This window comes from Lactuca saligna, chromosome 1 (genome assembly GCF_052625555.1).
Source record: "Lactuca saligna cultivar CGN05327 chromosome 1, ASM5262555v1, whole genome shotgun sequence".
Classification (NCBI taxonomy): domain Eukaryota; kingdom Viridiplantae; phylum Streptophyta; class Magnoliopsida; order Asterales; family Asteraceae; genus Lactuca; species Lactuca saligna.
In genome coordinates this window covers 73,444,974-73,462,785 of record NC_136417.1, presented here as the reverse complement: position 1 = coordinate 73,462,785, position 17,812 = coordinate 73,444,974, and the positions used below count along the sequence as shown (strand labels likewise).

The window sequence follows — 17,812 nt, the reverse complement described above, 5'->3', positions numbered from 1 at the left end:
AATTTCTAGAAGAATCACTTGGCTTGAAAACGTCAGGAAGTTCAGGTGGATTTTGATCAAGTTCCTCAAACTTGATACCTGAACCGGAGTTAAAGAGGTTACTTAGGGGGAAATTGTTGAGACATAAAAGTGACCCTCTTGAACTAAGATACCGCAACCATCTACCTACCGCAATGGTTCACCATCCGCGATCATCTCAAAACCCGGAGTCAGTTCTTCTTTAGCATCCAAAGTCCATCGTTATGTTTTTCTTATCTTTATGTAATATACTCTATTATCCAGCATGCCTTGCACGACTGCTTATAGAGTAGTTGTTTAGTTCTGAGACTCTATAAATAGAGACTCCTTCTGATGTATTAATACAACTTCTTACTACTAAATTTCTTCTTCAACCATCTCTCTTATCACTCGATGACTTGTGAATTATTCTGAATAGATTTCTCCAAGTTATTTTCTTCATTTCTCCATCTTTCTATTCTTCTTACTCTAAATTGCTACTGAAACATATCAAACTATAATCTCTCTCTGGAGCAAGTCTTTTAGACTTAATCACTAAAAGAGGTACTCTGATTTTTATAAAGCATAAACAAAATCGGTCTTTTTTGGCCGTGGAAATGGAGATATCACAAAGTACATTGTTGTTTTGGGTTGTAATATAAGCATATTTTAGCCATAGAATCGATGTTAGATTTTGAAGCCAGTTCTGTTTTCCGATGACCTTTTTTTTAATTAAAGAATTTCAGTTAAGACGGTTAATTTTTGTTATAATGTTTAAATTAATAAGCAAATAGAATTCTATTTAAAGTACCACCAATTATTTTATTTACACAGGATAAGTTTATAATTGCATTAACCAATTTTCGATATATTTGGTTTGATCAATAGCTATATTTGAGAACAATACACTTAAAAAAATAGATAGTAACGGGTCCAACCCGCATCTTCTAATTTTCTTTAGAAAGTCAAACTATATTGATTTTTATAGACTCTAATGTATATACATAACTATTCCTTTAATGTCATATTTTGAGCCAAATATATTATAGATCTTGATACCATCAATGTTCTATATAACAATTATGTTTCCAAATTTCATTGATAGAAATCAAATTTGCAAATCCTAAAAAAAGTGAGTTGAGTTTTGAAAATTTCATTTTCATATATCTTGATGTGCCCCTAAAACTTCCTTTGAAATCCTATCTGACCCGATGAAAGTCCTCCTTAGCTTCCACTTCTTACTTCTATTCCTCACTTTGTCCTATAAATGGCTTGATCAACTTTTTCTATGTGTACGAGATTTATTGTTGTTTTTCCCACTTTATCCAACATGAAAAATATGGTTGAAAAATCAACATTTGCACTAACATGTGCACTATACTTGGTCCCTAATAGGGACTTCGTGCATTAGATACTCCATGTCTGAAAAGCAAACAAAGAGAAATGGAAAACAACTGACCAACAATTACACTATACCCAATCCCTAATATAGTAATACACATAAAAATCAATGGTTGGCTTGGGTTTAGAAGGTTTCTTGGACAAACATTACACACATAAATCAAAACATTGTTAGATGAGCAGAGTTGGGAATGACCATTCTACAATCATCAAAAATGCATGAAAAACAAAACAAAATTCAGGGTTTTTAGAAAAGCATTTTCAAGCATGTGAAAATGAAATTATATGCTTAAGACATCATAAACAAAGAAGTGAGAAGCTAGTAAGTGGCAATTACTCCAAAAAAAAGAGTAGGAGTCGAACTCGTGGTTGGTAGATCGTAGAATTAAATTGTAGAAATGGATCATAAGTTCAAATTCATTTAAAATAGTTCTCTTTCGATTGAAACAAGATAGAGAGAAGAGACAAGCAACATACATTACAACAGAAAATGAACAAAAATGGAAGGATACACCTATTAGTGAGAGACAGAGAGAGCACAATGGTCAGAGAGTATTTGAACTCGAGGTCTATTTAGCATAATCAGTGATGATATTCGTTTAGACATAGAAAGAGAAATGAAGATATATATTTGAGCAATTATAGTTACAGATGCAGTCCTTTCTTCAACAATATATCAAGAATAAGGTAGTGCCGATGGCAGAGCACGACAACACATGTATTGATGGATTTACTTTTTTTGGTTTTTACAGAAAGATCCAGAGGATGCGTGATTTAGGGTTTTTGGTGAGGAACATATATATATATATATATATATATATATATATATATATATATATATATATATATATATATATATATATATAGGGCTAGGTTATTTTGTTTTTTACATTTATTGTGTGCTAGAATGCACCAATAGAAATTTAGTAAATTAAATAATTATTTAATTAAATAATTATAGATATTAAATGATTTCCATAATTATATGTATATTAAATGATATCCATAATTATAATTCTCTTTTTATGGAAACTAATTAAATCTGTCGTTAATGCCAGCAATAACATTCTTTCAGAATGAATTTGCATCTAGGTTTTTATATACGAGCTCGTACTTTGTTTCAAGACTCAATCACTTCAAATACAATAAAGTTGTATAGAATATGAAGAACGAGAGTGTATTCTACTAGAATACACTCTCATTCTGCTGCAATACACTCTCATTCTGCTGCAATACACTCTCATTCTTCTAGATATGAATTTATTCTGAAAAAATATTATTGTTGACATTAATGACGAATTTAATTAGTTTCCATAAAAATGAGTTATAAATATAGATAGCATTTAATATACATATAATTAATACTAAATTCCTATTGGTGCATTCTAGCACACAATAGATGTGAAAAACATTTGAATTTACCTCTCTCTCTCTCTATCTATCTATCTATCTATATATATATATATATATATATATATATATATATATATATATATATATATGTAAATGTGAGAGACAAAATTGGGAGGGGTCGAGATTGGGGGAATAAAGAAGGAAAGTAATTAATATGATAAAATAGTATCGTTCTAAAAGAAGTATGTTTGTCAAGTTGTACATTGTGTTTATAAACTTGTACCTCTTAAAGTTTCAAGAAATATCAAATATGTTTAATAATAATATATATATATATATATATATATATATATATATATATATATATATATATATATATATATATATATATATAGCGTAAAAGATGTATGCGAGAAATGTTTTTCTGACCGCAGACTTTGGTCCATGTCTTTTTTTTTGTTTTTTTAGAAAAGGAGACGCAAATGTTGACATTTACGGTTTTCTAAAAAACAACGATCTGTAAGAACACACGTACATAAATGTCTTCCCTCCAAAAACATAAGTGCTCAATTTAAAAAAAAAATAAATAAATAAATACAACCTAGCTAAAAAAATCTATAATTGTAGAGGGTATTTTCCAAGAAGCGACATTCCCAACCATCCATCTCTACTCACTGATTCATAACCTGTAGTTGTGGATTCATCACCATCGTGTTTAGGACCCACTGGTATGGCATGTGTTTTTATGGGCTTGTGTTTATTTGTTCTTCAAAGATCCAAGTTTGATTTTAGTTTTGGGGGTGGAGACAAGAGAAAAAACGAGATGGTGAATCCATGGAGCATCGTTGTCGTGAGATAGCTCCAACCTCTCATATCCTTACTTAATAGTATTTTTTCTATGGCGTCAAACTAAAATTTTAGAACAAATGAATTCATTGTTAGAGGTTATAATTGATGTTTGATCTGATTTTGGGTTGTATTTTTCTTATTTTTATTTAACTGAATTTTATGGTTTTTGAGATCTTATTTTCATCAAATATTAGTTATGGTTTTTTCCCTTTTCATGAATTTGATTGTTGTGGGTATGAAGCTTGTTGGAAAGATCACGACGATGGAGGAAGGGAAAGCGGGGATCTTGTCGAAAAAGTGGGAAATAGGGGGTAGATGAGATGGTTATACACAAGTTTAAAGTGACTGTATGTCGGTAGTGTTGTTTAATTTCTTTTATAAAAAAAATATATAAATAATAAAATTAATTAAAAAAGATATTAATAAAAGCATAATAGTTTTTTTAGATAGGACATAGACCAAACACCTAACAAAAATATACTAACAAAAATATACTATAGGAATAGGAAAAGTAGGAGTTAAAAAAAAGTCAAAAGTCAAAGAATATAAATTAGCTCAAACCATAGGGACTATTTATGTAATTTACTCTTAAATTTATTTCAATCATAGAATCGCAAGTTTCCAAGCAAATTCCAAATCAAAGACATTTCTTATCAAAAGGAGATGACTTGGACTATCTTGGTATAAACCACTTTTTGGCGCATCCAGATCATAAATCGAGGTCTCAAATCAATCATACCTTCCCATTACTCATAATGGTTGATCTGTCAGAATTTGTAGAAGAACCTTCATCTTCTTCATCAGCTGATCGTCATAGATATGATGTATTTTTAAGTTTCAACGGGTGTGACACTCGTGATACTTTCATCGATCACTTGCATAAGGCCCTAATGGATGCGGATATCACTACCTTCTTGGACGATGAAATGATCAAAACAGAGGAAGATCTGAAACCGGAAGTGAAGAGTGCAATTAAAACCGGGAAAGTTCTAAACCTAGAACTGGAGCGTGCGATTAAAGAATCTAGGGCTTGTATTATAGTGTTGTCTAAGAATTACGCTAATTCGCCCCGGTGCCTTGATGAATTGATGTTTATCCTTGAGCAGCGTATGTCATCCAACAAAATTGTTGTCCCCATCTTCTATCATGTTGATCCCACCCATGTCAGGAAGCAAGAAAGCACCTTTGGACTTGCAATGGCTGAGCACAGACGGATGATGGAGGCTGAGATAGATGCAAATAAAAGAAGCGAATTGGCTGAAAAGATTGACCAATGGAAGAAATCCCTTACAGAAGTTGCTAATTTAAAAGGGAGGGATGTAAATGGCAGGTAACCATATGTTTTTACCCATATTTCCATGCTCCTTCAGTTTTTTGTGTATGTATGTAAATTGGATAAAGAAGATACATAAAATTTAATCTAAGTTTGAATTATGTTAAGCATAGAGTAAGAGGGATGTTAAGCATAATGAAATTTGGTGGCATGTTACTGAAATTGTGTATTACATTGTTGGCTCTGGTCTTATTGTACATAAAAATCATAACCTTTCACATTAGATACTTATATGTAAAAATTATTACCTTATTATAATATAATTATGATTTCGATCTTTGGATATGAAATCTCCTGGTCAGTTAGTTAATTATGATTAGATACTTATATGTAAACATTATGACTGTGTTTTGTGGTTCTTACTAAAATCAAATTTCAGGCGAGAGACGGAGTTTATTGAAGAAATTGTTAAGTACATCTACCGTAGATTACATGCACCCTTAAGGAGTGCTCTCCCACTACTTATTGGGATGGAATCTTCCATTAACTATGTCACTTCATGGTTGAAAGATGCATCCTCACATACAACCGATGTTCTCACCATTTTGGGTATGGGTGGGATCGGGAAAACATCTTTAGCCAAATATGTTTACAGGTCTCATTCTCATGAATTTGACACAAGCAGCTTTATTGAAGATATTAGTAGGAGATGTGATGAAAAGCTTAACAGAAGCAATTTTATTGAAGATATTAGTCCGAAATCTGAAAATTTTAATGGGTTGCTTAGTCTACAAAAACAACTGTATGATGACATTTCAGAACAAAGTTCAGTTCACGTTCATGATGCTTCTACGTACACCTCAGAGATAGAGAATGTAGTCGCATGTAACAAGGTGTTTCTAGTTCTTGATGATATTGATAGTCTTGACCAGATAGATGCATTACTTGGAAGCAAAGCTTTTCATCCAGGAAGTAAAATTATCATAACAACAAAGAACACATGGTTGATCGAGAGTTCTGCATTATTCCAAAAGAACGCAAAACCCAAGCATGCTCAATTCTTTCTTAACGGCTTAGATAAGACTGAATCACGGACACTTCTGTGTTTTCATGCGTTCAAGTCCAATGTTACCCATGCTGGTTATGAAGAGGTGTTAGAGGAGCTTCTGAAGTATTGTGAAGGACATCCATTGGCTCTTGCAATTTTGGGCAAATCTCTATATAATCGAGACGTAGTTTATTGGAAAGAGTTCATAGCTTCCCTAGAGAAAGATATTGATCCCGATATAATTAGTGTGTTGAGAAAGAGCTTTGACTCTTTGCCATCTGAAAATGATAAGGAATTGTTTAAGCATATTGCTTGTTTTTTTGTTGGAATGGATAGAGATGTTGCTACAACAATATTAGAAGCATGTGATATAGAAACAATATCTGGAATCACGAATCTCATGGACAGATGCCTTCTTAGTATTGGACGTGATAACAAATTGAAGATGCATCGGTTACTTCAAAACATGGGAAGATTCGTAGTACAACAAGAATCACCTAACAGGCCATGGGAGCGAAGTCGATTGTGGTGTCATGAGGAGTCACTCAAAGTGTTGTTGCAAAAAAAGGTAACATGCCATTGAAACTTGTTCAAAGTACTTTTTATTAACATTTTTTTTTAAAAAAAATTGGCATTCCATTTTTTCTTAGGGTACTGGAAATGTGCTAGGTCTCATCCTTGACATAAAAATGCTTAAGAATAAGAAGTTACGGGAAGCATATGAGCTGAAAACAGATACATTGAGTAAGATGGATAAGTTGATGCTACTACAACTCAATTATGTGCAAATCAATGGGTCTTATGAGAACTTTCCAGAAACATTAAGATGGTTGTGTATGCATGGGTTTCCTTGGAAGTCAATCCCTCCAGACCTACCAATGGAGAATTTGGTTGCTCTCGACATGTCTTATAGCAATATTGAATCATTTGGGATTTTTAATTATCCACAACGAAGTGATAAGAGGCTAAAGGTAACTTACCACTATTTGTTACTCTTCTATGTTGAGTTGATAAAATTCACTACTAAATTCTAACTTATCTCAATATCAGAAATCAATTGGATCGTCCTCAAAAGACAAAGTGTTGCTTGGATCATTGAAGATTCTTAATTTAAGTTTCTGTGATCAGCTTAGTAGTTTGCGTGGCTTTGAGGATCTCCCCGCACTTGAGAGGTTAATAGTTAGAAATTGTGTTAATTTGCTTGAGGTTTGTGAATCAATTTCGCATTGTGGTGAACTTGTCCACATTGATCTAAGCTACTGCAAAAAGCTTCAAAAGTTTCCTACAAGTCTAAGCATTTTAGAGAATGTTAATTCTCTACTTGTAGATGGTTGTAATCTTGATGAATCTCAAAGCACGGTTAGAATTAAGGATTCACCGTTAATGCTTTCCACGACCGCAATTCTGCATATAAGGTCTTTGGTAAGGTTGTCACTTGCAAATAATAATTTGTCCACCGAATCCTTTCCCATGGACTTCAGTTTCCTGCCCATGTTAAAACATTTATATTTAGATGACAATCCTATTGTTTCCCTGCCCAATTGTGTGAGAAGCCTTCCAAGACTTGAGATGCTTAGTCTGAGAAACTGTAAATCTCTGAAGTCTGTGGAGCGTCCTCCACAAAAGCTAAGAGAGTTGATCCTCCTGTTTGATACTAAGCCTTTGCTAGGAAAAGTTATATTTGATCTAGAAATGTCCCCACTCAAGTTATCATATGATTGGAGATGGATTATGCCTTCGTTCTTTGAAATTGAAGGCATTGTGAAAATCCAACCAATGTCAGGTGTTGAAGAAAAGGTATTACATAGTTTGGGCTGGACAAACCTAGATTTCCTCAACAAAATGCATAAGGGGAAAGATGCTTCCTATAGAGGGTCAAAGGCATCTGAAATCCAGGTTTGCTCTGGTTAATTACGTCTTTGTGTTAATATGTATATATAATTCATGGTGATTAATTAGAACGGTTGTATTTGGCAGATGTATTATGAATTTGGAATATTCAGCACAATCTACCAGGGAAAAGAGTTGCCCGAATGGTTTACGTATAGAAGCACCGGGTCATCAATATCATTTATCATCCCATCATCATCATCATCTTACAACCTCAAAGGACTGAATTTTTGCTATGTGAAGCAATTCCAAATTCAAAACAATGAGTCCCTTTATTTTCCAATTATTGAAATTCGCAATATAACAAAGAACCGCACATGGATGTACCATCATTCCTGTGGCAGTAATGTTATTGTAGATGGAGAGTGTTTTGTGTTGTTAAGCCATTGGATGTTTGGGATGAATGAGATGGAAGGTGGTGACCACGTTAAAATTACTATTAGTGTAACAAAGCAACATCAACTTGCAGAGGAGTTGGGGGTGAGTTTTGTGTATGATGATGGAAACAAAGATGAAGAAGAAGATGCGTTGGGTTATTACAAGTCATGGAATCACATCATTGGTGGGGATCTCTCTGCTTTTCAAACAACAACAGGAGTATACTTGCTAAACATTGAAGGATTCACACGGCATGTCATTGAAGTGGATCCATGTTATCATGGATTAATTGAAAGGAGTACCCGCTATAAAGGTACACATCATTCTTGTCATATATTGTCCTATGTATTATTGCTTCACAATTATCAAGTATTTCTGAACCAATATTTTAACGTTTTTATTGTGTGTGTGTATGTGTGTATACACACACATTAGGTTAGGTATCCGTGTATTACAATTGTTTGATTAAAAGAAAAAGTTAAATAGGAATGAGGAAACTTTGAAAATATGTATTAGAGATATGGAGGGAGGGAGGGCACATTCTTGTCATAAGTGTCTCCAAAGTTATATATATATATATATATATATATATATATATATATATATATATATATATATATATATATAGGTTCAGGTTCATTTGAGACCATGCTAATTTTGTGAGACCGTGAAACCAAATCTAAAAATAATTTTAAAATGCAAAATAAAAGGAAAAATCCAAAAATTCTTTTTTTAATTATTATTTTCGGAACTTTATTTACCTAAAAAAAATTTAAAAATAAATAAAAAAAAAGTTACCGTTTTTTTTGAAAAATACGTGAAATATTCTAATAGAATATTACACTGTACATATTCTAATGTGATTTTTAGAATGTTAGAATATTCAACTAGATTTGCCAGATATGTAGAATATTCTAATATTCTACTAGAATATGTAAAAAAATGTATTTTTTTTATTTATTTATTTTTTTGGAAAATATATATTTCGAAAATAATATTGGAAATTTTTTTTTTCGAAAATTTTCAATTATTTTGCATTTTAAAAATGTTTTTGTTTTATCTATTAAATGAGTGGCTATGATTGCGTCTCACGGTCTCACAAAATTAGGCCGTCTCACATGAACCTAACCCTATATATATATATATATATATATATATATATATATATATATATATATATATATATATATATATGGAGACAAAACTGCAAAAATGGTACTTCTGGCTTCTCCTTTTATGTGGTCAAGGTCCAAACCTTTGAAAAATTGTAGATTTGGTCATTTTCAACAAGTTTTGTTGTGATTTTGGTCCCTCATCTGTTAACTTTAACAGTTTGGGTGTTTAACTTTTTTAAAATGATTATTTTACCCTTAGGGACCATTTCTGCAATCAAACTACAAGGAGCATTTCTACATATCTTCTTTTTATTTTTATTGAGTTATTATATATTAATAAATGTTATTTTTAATATATACTATTTATATACTAATAAATATTGTTTTATTAGATTATTAATTTCTTTTAATTAATTTTTTTTTACTTTTTTGTTATTGGATATTTTAATTGGATTATTATATATGAATAAATATTATTTATAATATATAATATTTATATATTAATAATTATTATTATATTGGATTGTTAATTTAATTTAGTTAATTTTGTTTAATGGAATAATTCTTCTTTATTGGATTATTATATATTAATAAATATTAATGGATGATTGAGATCTTAATTGGGTCGATTATATATATATATATATATATATATATATATATATATATATATATATATATATATATATATATATATATATATATATAGGGAGAGGATCAAATGAGAACACCTAAAAGGTTGAGAACGCGAGAACAGTTCTAGACCAATCATTTTATAAGGGTATATTAGTAACTTTATATAAATATTAATTAATGATTTCCTAAAATCTAGGGATAATGATTTTAATTACCTAAAAAAATTAATATTTCCTTTTACTTAATGAAATTTATATAAATATTTTATTCTTATGATTTTTACCAAAAACAATGAGTAACAAGTATGTATGTGTATGAGCAAACAATGAGTTCTCAACCAAGCCTATGATTGAAGCCCTATCAAGATCTATGCTTATCGTTCCATAGATTATATGGTATCATGCACTCCAGCAATCGGGCGAGTGAGGAGTTGTCAATTCCTAATAGCGCTATCCACAATGACCATTGGCTCAAAGAGTTAATGGTTAGAGAAAAGTGTAAGGGAAGGGCCTTAAGACGATAAGTTCTCATGTTCCGTGTTGCATAGACATATATAGAGAGACATAGCAATAAAATAGCAATCATGTTTGATACAAATCAATTTAAATACAACGAACAAATAATAGTTTTTCGGGACATGCTTTTCCACCCCAAAACATAAAAACTGAAAATAGGGGAGTGCGTGAATACTCACAATATGAAAAATATAGCAACCAAGTTTATACGAGTCAAATAAATACAACGAATAAAAATAGTTTAGGACATGCTTTTCCACCCCAAAACATAAAAACCGAAAATAGGGGAGTCGTGAATACTCACAATATGAAAAATATAGCAACCAAGTTTATACGAGTCAAATAAATACAACGAATAAAAATAGTTTAGGACATGCTTTTCCACCCCAAAACATAAAAACCGAAAATAGGGGAGTCATGAATACTCACAATATGAAAAATATAGCAACCAAGTTTATACGAGTCAAATAAATACAACGAATAAAAATAGTTTAGGACATGCTTTTCCACCCCAAAACATAAAAACCGAAAATAGGGGAGTCATGAATACTCACAATATGAAAAATATAGCAACCAAGTTTATACGAGTCAAATAAATACAACGAATAAAAATAGTTTAGGACATGTTTTTCCACCCCAAAACATAAAAACCGAAAATAGGGGAGTCATGAATACTCACAATATGAAAAATATAGCAACCAAGTTTATACGAGTCAAATAAATACAACGAATAAAAATAGTTTAGGACATGCTTTTCCACCCCAAAACATAAAAACCGAAAATAGGGGAGTCGTGAATACTCACAATACGCATTGAGATGATGCAAATGATGCCTTGATCTACGCTCCACTGGTACCACTATCGTTTTCCTACAACGATGTTACACACTAATGAGTCTCTAATTGAAATCTAATACTAGTATACTTACTACTACAATAGAATTATGCCAATAATGTGTCAAAATTTAATATTGATAAGTTACAAACATTTTTCTGTGAAAATTAAATTTCAAAGAATCAATTGTTATATAACAATTTAAGTGGAAAATTCCCATTATTGAAATGTTAATATTTAACATTTTAAGAGGTGTTCCAATGATTAAATATTCAAAAACTAAATCAATTTAGTTCTAAACTTTCCCAAACTTTTCATTTCAGTTTTAATTGAAGTCAAAGACCTTAAGATAATTTTTCTTGAATTTTTGATTTGTCTAACTATTTTTCACCATTTAATTCCTTTAATAATCATAAAATCATGGAAAAATAGTAAATTATCATGAAAGTCTTATAATTTTTGTGTAACTGCTTTACAGTGTACATAATCTGGGAAAAATATTAATATGTGTTTTTTAAAAGTTTAACACAATTTTTCTAATTTTTGTGTATTTATTCTATAAAAATAGAAATAAATATATAACAGTTTAAAAAATTCACCAAACTTTTATTACAAGTGTTATTACACATACTTAAGCTGGAAAAAATATAAAAATGGATTTCCAAACTATTTAACCTAAATTTATGATTTTTGAGCATTTATTCGAATAGAAATTGAAATAAATAGAAAACAGTTTCCAAAATTGCCCAAAATTTTTGTAACACTGTTATTATACATGTAGAAGCTGTGAAAAATATAAAAGATATTTTTCAATTAGTCTTTTTATTTTTCTTTGTTTTATCCTCTTAAATAATCATTAATTGGAGAATAATTATTAAACAGTTAAAGTAAATTACCAAAATTTTTGTAAAGTTCATTTACAGTGTAGATAATCTGGGAAAAATCCCAAAGGTGGTTTTTATCAACTGGAATCCGATTTTGTGTATTTAAGTGTATTTAATCTTAGAAAATAGGAGAAAAATAGTATACAGAAGAGAAAAATCATCAAAATTTGTATGTAGCATCCAAATGTACTAGAAGGTGTTCTGGTAAATTTTCATGTATTTTAGATGAGCAGAACTATTTTTTCTATTTTTAGGCCATTATAAATACAAAAATCGGGGAAAAATAGGAATGCATTATTAAAAATTCTGAAAATATTTTGCTGAGTCTTACACCTCTAATAGAAACTGCGAAGATTATTAGATACCATTTTCAAATTGTCTAAAGTGGTTTTATGATTTATTGGGGCTAAACAAAAAGAAAATTCAAAACCACGCTAAACAGTAACAAAAATCGATGAAACGTAATGAGAAGTCATTATTTAGCATAGGGGTCATCCACAAATTTACCTAGGATTTATAGACCTCAGAAAGTATTTTATATGAATTATTTCCCTAATTTATTGCATTAATTATAGTAATTCGAGAAAAATGAATTATTTTCTGAAAATTTGTAGAACATCTCATTTTGTTGGTGGGAATCTGGGAAAAATCGGATTTGGTCAGAAAAGGAGTTTTAGATATTTATTTGGAAATAAATCCTTCATGAACATATTTGAAAGCTTTTAACAACAAACTTTGATCATCAAGCATCTAAACTTGAAGATCATCACATGCATGTTGTTTTGAAGACCATTCATGAGTTTGAAATGTTCAAAAATCGTTTTTGATAGAAAACTTAGGGTGCATGTGGTGATTTTTACCCAAAACTTGTAGAAAAGTGCATTATGTTGATTTTGACTTAGGTTTTGGTCCTTGGATTTCACCATTAACAACTTGCATGTTGTTTTTGGGTGAAATCCTACCACCATCATTATCAAAACCGTGAGTTTGTGTGTGTGTATGTTTATGTGTTCTTGATCTTTCATTAGAATGGAGTAGAAGATGGAGAAAATCCATGAAAAACAAGTAAAACTTGAAGGAAAAGAGAATGAAAATGAATGATTTTCGGGTTTAGCTTTAAGAACACCTCAAGATGATTAAGATTTAGAGTTCATGGTGTGTTCTATGACCCATTTTTTGGAGAATTTCGTGGTTGAGGGAGAGAGGAAGAGAGAATAGAGAGAAAATGAAGTGAGGGAGTGTGAGAGAGAAAGAGATGGAGTGGGTGAGTGAAATTGATTAATGACTTGGGAAAATGGTGTATTGGGGGGGGGGGGGGGGGATGAGTCCGATTTTTGGGAGGAGGAGAGAGGATTTCTCTCTCATAAATCCCATTCAAATCATTTCCCCCAATTTTTATAAATTTTTAAAGTTTTTATAAAATATGCTTAAGCTTTACATTGTTTTATAAAATCCTTGATTTTCCTTGATTATATTTCCCAACTATAAATTTCTAAAGTTTTTATAAAATATGCTTAAGGATAAATGTTGGTACATTAAACTATAATTTCCTTGATTATATTTCCCAACTTGATTATTTTAAGATAATTTTATAAGTTTCATAACTATTTTTATATAATTCTTGATGTTAAACTTTATAAAATTTTGGTTTTAGGGTTTTTAGGGTTTTTGAGAGTTTGTAAATCTTTGGATATCAAATTAAATTGAATCTTTGAGACTTCAAATTATCTTATGGTATTATAACTCTTTTATAGTTATAAATAATGTTTGTAATTTATTTTTAGCGGTTTATTGGCATTCTATGTAGTGATTCCGAGATTCAAGCGAAATTGAGGAATCAAGTATACTAGTCCTACTCTTCAACTTTGACTTAAGTTTCTATGAGACTTTGACCTAATTTCTACTACTAGGTCAAGTGCATGATGTGTGTATATGATTCATGAAAAGGTGTTCGAGTCAAAGAGTGACCCAAATATGGATAGTCACTACAGTTAAGTAGTAGTAGAATTCACATATCAATGTGAAATCTAAGTACACTATCATTCGGTCCTACTTGTTTCCAAGTTTCTAGTAGGTTATAACTTAGCTTCTAGTTACTAAGTCTATTATGTGTCGTGCCTATATGTGCAACTAAGTATAGTCAAATCTAAAACCGACTCGAATTTTGACGGTTGTCATATATATATATATATATATATATATATAATTAACATGTTTCTTTTTATTTGTTTTAATCAGAAGAGCAAGTGTATTTCAGAGCTTTATCCCAAAGGAAGTTTGGCAAAAATTTTCAGACACCGAAGGTATATCTTTTGACATCAGACCTTTCTCTCATCACATGATTAAAAGCATAATTGTCAAATTGTGACTCGAAATATAAATTCTCTACTTGTGACTCGAATCCTAATCCTAAGAGTCATGATATTGAAAAAAATTATATGTAAATATGTAATACATGTATAAAGACATAATATTTGTTGAATATTAATGCATATTTATAAATATATGTGGAGCCTAAGATTGTCTCTCCAAAAGAGCTCTTGTGGAGAGAAGGGGAACTCCAACATATATAGTCACTTATATTACAGTGTCGCACCGATGTGGGATACACTAACAATATTTACCTTTATTTCTTTAAATTATGCCAATATATAATATACATGCAAATACAATTACAAATTAAATAGATTAATACTTTAATATATGTGTATTACCCGCTGGACAACGACATTACCCACAGGTTATTTGACTTGTCCGAGTTGGCTCGACCCGAACTACCGAGTCGGTTTGTTTAGGGTTTGAAATAACTCGTACGAGTCGACTCGTAACTTGTACGAGTTTGACAATTTTTAATAAAAGGCAATTAGCATTATTTCTGAAAATTTCATAAAAGGGAATGAATTGATATGGCAAATGTTTTTTTTTAATCTTTCATTTTGTTCAAGTGAGCATCCTCTCTTCTTCTCTCAATTATTTGTGATTTACTCCCAAGTTATCCTGCTTGTTCAATGTTTTCAATACCAAAGATTGTGTGCTAAAAGAGATCAATATAGTTTGACAGATTTTACATGCCTTTGTCATTTTTTTAGACAATTTCTCTAATGGTACCTGTGGCATGTTGAGGATATTTTCAGAAACGTTATGGGGGAGTGGTTTTCAAAAAATTGCCCAAAGATTTTGCATGGTTGGCCATTCAGGCGTTAAATCTAGCTTTTGAGTTGTTATTTTTTTATATGACCAATATGCCCTTGGACCGAATCTGAATTATATAATACACCTCAGGGACCATTTCTATCATTTACTTAGAACTTTGGTTTACTCATTTGTTCCGATTTGGTTTCCCCACCATGTTCGGATTTGGTTTCAGATTTGATTCAATTTTTTATTTCGCCACCAAGTTCCGATTTGGATTTAAACTCTCAACACCAACGACCTTTTTAAACATTTATTGCAGATTCTACCATCTCCATCCACCGGTTCCTTCTCATTGAAGAATCTCAGCAGCAACATCCAAAACCATGAACAGAGCATCGAAAAAGAGCAAAAAAGCTTCACAGATTTCTCTTTTCAGCAACCATCAAATCATCAAACTGTAAGTTTTCATCATTCTGGGTTCTTGTGTTTTTCATAAACAAGAAACGGACAATAATTTTATTACGAATTTCAGGAGCAGCTATGGAATCATCAGAAACCCAGAGAACAAGATGAAAAAACATTTGTGCAATCAGAACACCCATCTCAGTTCCTAACTTTCTCCCCAGAAATTTCCACAATTACAACCGATTCAAATTCGCAGATGCAAAGCTCTCAATTGGGTTATGCAGGCAGCAACATCAATTTCGAAAATCAATCATCGCAAATAAAAACAGATGATGGCTATCGTTGGAGAAAATACGGGAAAAAACAGGGGAAAGGAAAAAATGTTAGAAGCTATTACATGTGCGTGTCTCCAAATTGTACGGCGAGGAAGAGAATAGAAACAAATTTGGACGGTCAGATTACAAAGATTGCTTACAAGGGTAGCCATAATCATCCAAAATTTCAATCTACTCGAATATCATCAGCTTCAAATCATTTACAGATGGCTCAAGCTTCTAGTAATCATGAATTTGATAAGTTTTATGGTTCTCATGGATCTAGGCAGTTCGATTCCTTTGCCACCCTGGAGAATTCATCTATTTATGATGACCTTGACCGGAGTAGCTCCGGTCGGCTCAAGTACGATGCCATGCCTGATTCCAAAAATGGGTTTATCTCTGACGGCAGCTACGGTAGCTCCGGTGGGGACGAGCCTATTAGTATATATTAGCTTAGCCCATATTTATTATTGTATAGTCGAATGTTGTATTGTACTATATATTTTTGTTAATGAAATCATTCCAACTCATGGGAAAATATTTACCCTCATATGGTAGCAAAGCTCCCCACCATCTAACCCTAATTTCCGTCTCTCCCCCTTCCATCGACCTCTTCTTGGCTTCCTTCTCTTGCTTACTTCTTGCTTGATCGTTTCTCATGGTGGGTGATGATAATACCAACCCATACACCGAAAACCTTAAACCCTATTGAATCACCAACATCAAGGCCTTCGTTCCTCTTGTGCTTGATCTCTCCCAACTCAATTATGATGCTTGGAGTGTTCTTTTCTCTACCCACTTCAAAGCTTATGGGGTTATGGGTCACTTGGATGGTACCTCTTTTTCGACTGCCTCCAACAGTGAAGAATGGTCCAAACTTGACTCCTTGGTTGCTATATGGATCTATGGAACACTTTCCCAACCTCTCTTATAGTGGTTCTCAAAGAAGGTTTGACCGCTCACAAGATTTGGACCACACTTGAAGAGTTGTTTCACGATAATAAAGAAGCTCGAGCCATTCAACTTGACAAATGAGCTCCGATCCATGATGCTTAGCGACCACCCCATCATAGATTTTTGTTCCAAAAAGAACTCAACCGCCGACTTGTTTTCAAACATTGGTTCTCTGGTCAAAGAGGACTCTTGTCACTCATCTCCTCAACTCTCTCACACCGAGGTTTGACAATATTGCTACCCTTATCCACCACCGGTCTCCATTCCCGACTCTATTTCAAGCTCGTTCCATGCTTTTGAGGAATCCCGTCTCAACCGTGATTGACCCTCCCAACCAATCCATTCCGATCACGCATCATCACCAAGGATACCACACCGGCTCGACTACTCAATCTCATTATTTTTGTCCCAACCACAGTGGTAACAATCAGCGCAACCAACCTCACGGTCAACACCGCCAATCGACTAATCATCGCTTACAGCAAGCATCCGCCGTCGTCTTTTCATCGTGACCCACAACAAGTTGTGTTGTGGTTTTCCCAACAAACCGTCCACAATGAACCACTAACATACCATTCCCTCATGAGCACCAGACTAAACAACATACTTCCAACCCAGATTATCTTGATGCTTCAATAGGAACAAAATTACTGATCATGAACAACTGCAGAACACTACACCTGGCAGAAGGCTTAGATAATCCTTCGAGTAGAAGATTCCTCCCTGCGATGGTTAGACTCATACGAGAGTTGTGCAACAGGGTCCAATCAGCCACTCTGAGATTACTTAATCCAACTGCAGGCGACTTAACATATACTCCGAAATACA

The 17,812-nt window shown here is 32.3% G+C and overlaps 1 protein-coding gene across 2 annotated transcripts; it reads left to right on the top strand.

The window, feature by feature from the left end:
* Nucleotides 1-4,231: 4,231 nt before the first annotated feature.
* Nucleotides 4,232-16,580, top strand: LOC145039941 (disease resistance protein RML1B-like). Of its 2 annotated transcripts, XM_078987939.1 has the most exons (8): nucleotides 4,232-4,930; nucleotides 5,313-6,489; nucleotides 6,572-6,892; nucleotides 6,972-7,817; nucleotides 7,899-8,502; nucleotides 14,412-14,476; nucleotides 15,628-15,765; nucleotides 15,841-16,580. In XM_078987939.1, the coding sequence occupies exons 1-8, from the start codon at nucleotides 4,356-4,358 to the stop codon at nucleotides 16,480-16,482; spliced, it is 4,368 nt and encodes a 1,455-aa protein (XP_078844065.1). In that variant the 5' UTR covers nucleotides 4,232-4,355; the 3' UTR covers nucleotides 16,483-16,580. The 2 variants fall into 2 exon arrangements, 1 of the variants encoding a protein (XP_078844065.1); XR_013679843.1 differs by lacking the exon at nucleotides 14,412-14,476 and having other exon boundaries at nucleotides 15,841-15,955.
* The last annotated feature ends 1,232 nt before the right edge of the window (nucleotides 16,581-17,812 follow it).